General features: G+C 40.5%; 2 protein-coding genes across 2 annotated transcripts; one reads left to right on the top strand and one right to left on the bottom strand.

The window, feature by feature from the left end:
* The first annotated feature begins 344 nt into the window (after positions 1-344).
* LOC101305850 (methylesterase 1-like) lies at positions 345-2,282 on the top strand. The gene is made up of 3 exons (XM_004300504.1): positions 345-857; positions 1,313-1,438; positions 1,538-2,282. Exons 1-3 carry the CDS (start codon positions 348-350, stop codon positions 1,808-1,810), a joined length of 909 nt encoding a protein of 302 aa, XP_004300552.1. The 5' UTR covers positions 345-347; the 3' UTR covers positions 1,811-2,282.
* Positions 2,283-4,645: 2,363 nt separating this feature from the next.
* On the bottom strand, positions 4,646-6,357 carry LOC101305563 (methylesterase 10-like). The gene is made up of 3 exons (XM_004300503.1): positions 5,961-6,357; positions 5,625-5,765; positions 4,646-5,492 (listed from the first exon to the last, which is right to left on the bottom strand). The coding sequence occupies exons 1-3, from the start codon at positions 6,324-6,326 to the stop codon at positions 5,208-5,210; spliced, it is 792 nt and encodes a 263-aa protein (XP_004300551.1). The 5' UTR covers positions 6,327-6,357; the 3' UTR covers positions 4,646-5,207.
* Positions 6,358-7,506: the final 1,149 nt, after the last annotated feature.

Raw genomic sequence — 7,506 nt, 5'->3', positions numbered from 1 at the left:
GATGATGATTATGATAGCTGAGATTTTATGCCAATCCCGAATAGGAGAGAAACGAGAAAGTAAACCCCTAATTTGCTACGCTATAGAGAAATTAAAAATTAATTAGGCATTTAGGCCTAACTACGTACTGTGAATTAAAAATTGAGTAGCTACGCCTACTACTGTGCCAAATGTTTTAAACCTAACCAAAATTATCATGTTGAACCAAATTTTTTGAAAATATTGTCGACAGTAAACCTATGGTGTTTTTTACATGCCAAAAATTAGACCGAGTCCAAGCACTGTATGATTGCTCGAGTACATCAGCTATAAAATCCAAGCTAAAACTAAAAGAGAGCAAAGAGAAAATGGAGCGCATAAGACCTGTGAATGAAGTTGTGTATTTCCTTATATTTCTTAGCTTGGTAGCAACTTGCAGTACCATTAGCGCAACTCAGTCATGTATAACGGAATCATCAAAGATTTGTGCAGCTTCTTCTTCTTCTTCCCAGATCCCAGTTGGGAAGAAGCACTTCGTGTTGATTCACGGGGCCGGTCACGGAGCGTGGTCTTGGTACAAGGTGGCGGCGTTACTGAAATCTTCCGGTCATAATGTAACGGCTCTGGACTTGGGAGCATCAGGAATCAACCCGATCCAGGTTCAGCAACTCCCTTCGTTCTCCGACTTCGTTGAACCGTTGACAAAGATCATGGTGTCACTGCCGCCAAAGGAAAGGGTTATTCTGGTGTCTCACAGCATGGCCGGAGCTACAATAGCGGTTTTCATGGAGAAGTTCCCTGAGAAAATTGCGGCAGCCGTGTATGTCTCTGCCTTTATGTCAGGTCCTACTCTCAATTACTCCACCATTTTTACAGAGGTAACGAGCTCATACTCGCACATACAACCCTTCTTATTAGTTCATTTCTTAGCTAGTGATAACTCATCTAAAGATGATTATGATTTATGAGAATCCTTCTTATTAGTGAATGCATGTCTCCGCCTTAATTTAGTTCTCTTCTTCTGCTATTGCAAACTTTGGTCTCACTTCGACTGCTATGATCGATGTTGGGTCTCAGATACCCTACAATCTACATAATTTATTTCTCTTCTTCTGTCACCATTATGTAATTCGTTATTTTCATTATTATCTGTTAAAATGTGTGATCAGTAAGATGCATGTTAAATATGGTACAAACAAAAACAAAAACAAAAATGAGAACTATTACAATCACTAAACTTGTAAATATTGTTAATTAATTTCACCCCCAAACCCAAGTTGGGATATAGAATTATAGATAGATAAAAAGTTAACTAATTGTTGGAAGTGTACAGATAAACAAACGATTGGATTATATGGATTCTGAATTTAGATATGACAACGGGAGCAATAATTCTGCAACCTCCTTCCGCTTTGGGCCGAAGGTCTCGGAAAACTTGTACCAGCTATCTCCACCAGAGGTAATTTGCTAATTCCCTATCTTCGTGTAGAGAGTGCTTCAATATTGCAAGCAACAGTGTCTCTTATTTGGTTGCATGGTAATGTATTCTTATTGACAGGATTTAACACTAGGGATTTCGTTGGTGAGATTTTCCCCTCTATACGACTACGATCTTATGAAACTCACAGAGGAGAAATATGGATTGGTTCCCAGAATATTCATCGTGGCGGATCAAGACCGTGCAATAGTGTTGGACGTGCAAAATTTCATGATCAAGAATAATCCACCAGATGAAGTCAGAGTGATCAGTGGTTCTGATCACATGGTCATGTTCTGTAGACCAGTGGAGCTCTTCTCCCACCTCCAGAACATTGCTGAGAAATATTCTTAATAAGAAGTATATCTTGCGAAGTACCATAAGCTAGTTCACTACTTCCTAGGAATAAAACTACCTAGCTAGCTTATATCCAAAAGTGTACCAATTTCAACTGATTGGTAAAATTTTGTGAAATATCACAGTGATCTATATGCTATTAGGCCTATTCTCATTTTTTAGTGATCTTTCTACACACACACATACTCTAGAAAATCAGTACTCCTTATACTCCTAAGGTGGATGTAGTAGATGATGCAGTCCTCCTTACCAAGGTTGAAATGCTGTGCCCATAGTCCTATACTGACAAGTTTTCTCTTCTTCTTTTTCGATGGAAGTTTTCTCTTTGGTTTGGTTCCTGATGATGTAGTACATATATTAATAAACAGGATGCACTGTCATTAGTGAGGTTCTTTTTCCTCAATTACAGGTGACAAATAAGGAATTATGGATCAGTTCCTCGAGTATTCATCAAGGCGGACAAGGACCATGCAATCGTTTTGGACGTGTAAACTTCATCATCATGAAGAATCCGGCCACCGGATTAACATTAAGTCAGGGACACAGGGTGATCCATAATTCTGATCACATGATTTATGCTCTCTAGAGCAGTGGAGCTTTTCTCCCAATTCAAGGGCGTTGCTGAGAAAATACTTCTAAAAATTATGAGCACCATATATCATATGAATGCTTGCTTAACAATCCTATAGTTTTTATTCCTAGCTAGCCAGCCAGATGCAACACGTACTGTTAATAACCATATGGTTACACCGACTTCCTTTTTCATTGAACTTATTCAGAATTCAGCTGTAAAGATTCACCGGTGACCTGTCGACCTATGTCTCTGCACTTGATCTTAATTTGTTACAGACAGAAGAAGACAGTAGATTGAATGGGTGGTCACACACACACAGATATATATATATTTTGTAACTATCAACTTCATCACGTTTTGTTATTTATCATACGTCTAAATCATTGTTGTACCTTCGTTCTCAATCATCCACCGCTAGAATTCTTCCTTCATCAACTCATTTTCATGCATCATATCCAAACTAGCTTCCAAAGCATTGCTGTCGACAGATACTCTTAAAATTCAAGAGCACCATATATAATGATATATCCCATGATTAATTCATACGAACATAGATATTGACTCGGTGAATGCATATGGTACAACCTAATTGATTCAAATTTCTCTTCTCAAAAACGTAAAATACCTCCTGTGCTTACTTGAACAAGTTGGTGCCTAGTGAATAGAACATAATAACCGTTTAGAATTTTAAAGTAATCCTCCATTAGACCATTCGGCATTTCTCTATCTATCCTTCTATTAAATGTAAGAGCTTAGTGTTATCTAGGTTTTATTAGGATTTGTCATGCCCCAATTTCTTCCTACATTTTCTTTGTTATGTATAAAACTATCGAGTTTACATAAAAATAAATATCAAAGTTAATTATTACCCCCAGCTCAGTGACACTCGAATATCAGTACAAGTTAGCCTTTTGCACACAATTCATCTCCATGACAATTACCTAAAAATCCCACCTCATCTTGATCCCTCCTCGTTGGCAAGCTTCTAACCATGTTAAAGATTACTGTATATTGCTATGCCACCCAACCAGGTATACAGTACTGTCCCGTCAACATTAGAAACAGACAGGCTAATACAATTGTGAATAAAACCTCAATTATTTTTCTTATACCAAGCTTTATATGCATAAATATCTCACATGGTTGGAGTGTTGGACGACTGATTAATGGGACCAACGGATATGGCTGGCTTGATGTTCATGATATTAGATAGTTTCGATACAGATACAAGATCTACATGTAACGCATTTTGTTTACACCTAAATTAATATTTTACTGGACAGTAATTGTTTAGGTAAATATTAATTAAATTCATGGTCCACGTCATACCGGCGAGCCCGAAATAATGGGTTTACAAGTGATGGCCCGTCAGAAAGTCATGCGAGCTGGACAGTCCGCGTACGAATGGACTCCGCATAATGGACTCCGCATAATGGACTTCGCGTACAAGAAGAATTTAATTGCTGGGGGAACACCTCGCCCCGATTTGGAACACCTCGCCTCGACTTGGCATCGCACCCCAACTTGTATATACAAGAGCACGTGCATGGCTTGTGGTCCTTTAATCACATAAGCATCTCGATGGCATCTCAAAGGCATCTCGCCAGCATCCCGCCGTCCCCTTGAATAAAGAAAGGAGCGGTGTTTAATTGCATGATCGAGCCGTACGTGAGCATGCATGGAGAGAAGCATATGATCATTCCTACTTCTATATGATTAAGGAGATGTATGATTAAGATGGATTTGGACGGGAGTGCAATCATGTTTGACACATAGACGTGAAGCATATGATTACTCCTAATTCTAGTTGATTAAGGAGATATACATGCAAGCTGTGCATATCTGTTTTGCATACACGTCCAGAGTTATAGTATTTCAATTGAAGAAGGAGACAATTATCCATGCTTGGCTTGAAGGACAACACGTGCATGTGTTGCTTGCATGGGAAGGGGTTGGTTCTATTCCTTAATCATGTATACATGATACGTATGCACATCTAACAGGATAAGCTTAGAAGGCCTTTAGGTCTCCACGAAGTGATTTACATCGCCTACGCCATATTTATCGTTGAAGACTTCTACGAGTCTTTGACATGCTTTGGGCCAATACCTGTGGCCCTAAATAGCTCTATATAAGAGAGTTCGAGGATCTGACTACACACAACAAACAACAACTCAACTCTACAAAATACAATACAATTCTCGACCTAGTCGAACCTCAGACGCTCCCCGGAGCTTTCCTTTCGTTTCCCCGTACGCTCCCCGGAGCTTTCCTTTCGTTTCCCCGTACGCTCTCCGAAGCTTTCTCTTTTTTCCTCTCCTTCCCAATTGAAGCTCTGCTCGATCCTACGTCGAGTATCGATATTGTGACGCTCAGGCGGACTACTGTAAGTCCTTGCCCAGTACGCAAGGCGAATCTGAAGAACCCTGCGGTGGAGTTGGTGCTCTCTCCATCCTCAGTCGCTTGATTAGAAACAGAAGGCTAAGCGCACCCCGCTACTACAACCACTACTTTCCGCGTCCGCGCGGTGGCACGCCCGCAACAACTAAAAGAGACTTTGCACGCCCAGACTTACTGGCGTGGCCAAAACACATTTAGCACAGTGCCAACCATGGGTGGTCATTCTATCGTTCATGTCGACCTTCATCATGATTTTGCAACTATCAACTTCATCACGTTTGTTATTCATCATAGGTAGCTATCATTGACCATACGAAAAATATCCGATCAGTTTATTGATATAGCCAGGTAGCAGAAAACATGTGCCATCACCTACAGAAGAGATCCAATAGATGTTATTGAAGGTTTCATAAACACTAATTAAGCAAAATCCTCAGCAACTCCACATAAGCATTGGCAAAGTTCTTGGGGCTTTGATAGCATGACCATATGACCAGCACCCTTGATCAACTTCACTTCGTCTGTCGGACCATTGCTCTTAATCATCCATCGTTGGAAGTCTTCCTTCATAACCTCATCCTCTTGGCACACCACATAAACTCTCTTCACTGACCCGAATTTCGCTTCTGTTAGCAGGCACTCCTTGCTCAACTCTTCTATGAACATCCCTGATGGCCTTAGCAACAGTTTAGCTAGTTCCAGATCCTGCATATATTGAACATAAACATATCATTGCCTACACATCACTAAGATATATAATACGTACACAATGCTATTTCCACTCTTGGTTTTGTCTTCTTTGTGAAAAATAAGAGCTAAGTAGCAGTTTTCACTTGCCTCTAACTTGCAGTTCTGGTACAGTTTGGCAGCCATGTATTTTGGACCAAACATAACAGAAGTAATTGCCGGATTTTCTGTGTTTTTGTCAAATGTAAACTGGTTATCCAACAAGGATTCCGCTGAGGTCCTCTTCAAGAACTACGTTTTCATCCCACAAAAGAAATAACACAAAGAGCCTTAGTACTGAAGCCAAATATATAACACTATATAAAGAACTAACGTAATGCATGTTCACTCTAAAAATGAGAAGGTAAAGAGTGCAGAATGACATTATGCGAGCAAGAGAACAGCAGCCGTGGAGAACTGTAATTAAGGAGAAGAGCTTTTCCTTACTTCTTGTATGAGAGTTCCTGGTGGAGAACTGTAATGAGGCAAATAAGCTGTGACAAAGACTGAAACCAAAATCTTGTGAGGAAACCTCTCCATGGCTAGAGATATGGGAAGGCCGCCGTAGCTATGGCAAACCAATATGACCTTCTCATCATGAGGAATAGTAGCCATGAACTCCATCAATGATTTGACATAATCCCAAAGTGAAGGGACCTCGTCCACCTGCTTGGAGTCGATCCCAGAAGCACCAAGGTCCAGAGCAGTGACACGGTGACCAGCGCCGCGGAGCAGAGGGATAAGCTTGTACCAACACCATGCTCCATGGCAAGTTCCATGGACCAAAACGAAGTGTTTCTGATTCTCATCCATTTATCTGTGCTATTTTCTTAGCCTTGTAGATGATCGACTGAGAATGGTACGGTGGGGTATATATACAAAAGCTAGAGGAGAAGAGAGACGGACAGATATGGAAGAAATGTGGGTGGATTTATTTCCTAATTCCCATGGTATTGCATTGTCCTATCCCTTTCTACTTTCTCTTTATGTTTCAGTCGGAATGGCAAGTCTGCGCATTCAAATGGAAAGTACAATGCGCATGGAAATGAAATCACCCTATTGGATTTCTTGAGGGGTATGGACGGAGCCGTCAGAAATGATGGGGTTCAACTTCCACAGAATGACAGATGTACTTTCTCTTTGGTCCTTGTTCCGCTTACCAAAGTGGAAATGAAATCTTCTAAAGCTTCTGTTAATGTGAATACAAACATAAAGGTGTATTTATCAAACTCATTTAGGTCGGAGAAAGATCGGTGGTTGGAGCATTGCAGATAGGCTCTCACTTGGACAGAATTAATTTTGCTAACGTGTAAAAGACAGGGAACTGTTGGCAGTTGGCACAATTCTTTCCATTCGAAAATACGCATTGAACACATGTACACCTGCAAGTTATCCCAGTTGACGAAAAGCTGGTAAATAGGTTATGTGATGGTGTGCATCCCAGTAAAAATTGGCACCTCAGAGCCAAACACGACGAGTAACTTGTCAGTGATGGAGCGAACCCCTAATATTATCTACAATCTATGTAGCATGGATAAGCCAAAATTGGTCCATAACGTCACGGGTATGAACGGATACGTTTAAATACGTGTATCAAGGATTTATATGCTCGGATATGTGTATCCATCTGCGTCCTTCCTCTTCGTTCTGTGTTTTCTTCATCTTCTTCTACATCAAGTTGGGTTGAGAGTTTTAAGGCTGCGAGGTCTGGAAGATGAGCTAGGTGTGTTGTTGGGGTCGACAATCATGCTCCAATGGAGGCGTGGGCGGCTTGGTCTAGGTGACAACCCAGATATGATATGGATGAAGTCTAGAAAAAGAAACGACGACGGGAAGGAAGAAGAACGAACATAGACATGGACAAAACGAGGATGAAGAAGAATGAAGTCTAGAGACGGCTACCTTTCGGGAAGAAAAAAAAAAAAAAAAGTACTAAAAACGGACTTCTTATTTTTGGTCTGGGTATTTGGGCAATTCACCATTATAGAAAAAA

Source organism: Fragaria vesca, linkage group LG5 (genome assembly GCF_000184155.1).
Source record: "Fragaria vesca subsp. vesca linkage group LG5, FraVesHawaii_1.0, whole genome shotgun sequence".
Classification (NCBI taxonomy): Eukaryota; Viridiplantae; Streptophyta; class Magnoliopsida; order Rosales; family Rosaceae; genus Fragaria; species Fragaria vesca.
The sequence above is the reverse complement of the archived record's forward strand: the minus strand, read 5'-3'. Positions and strand labels throughout refer to the sequence as shown.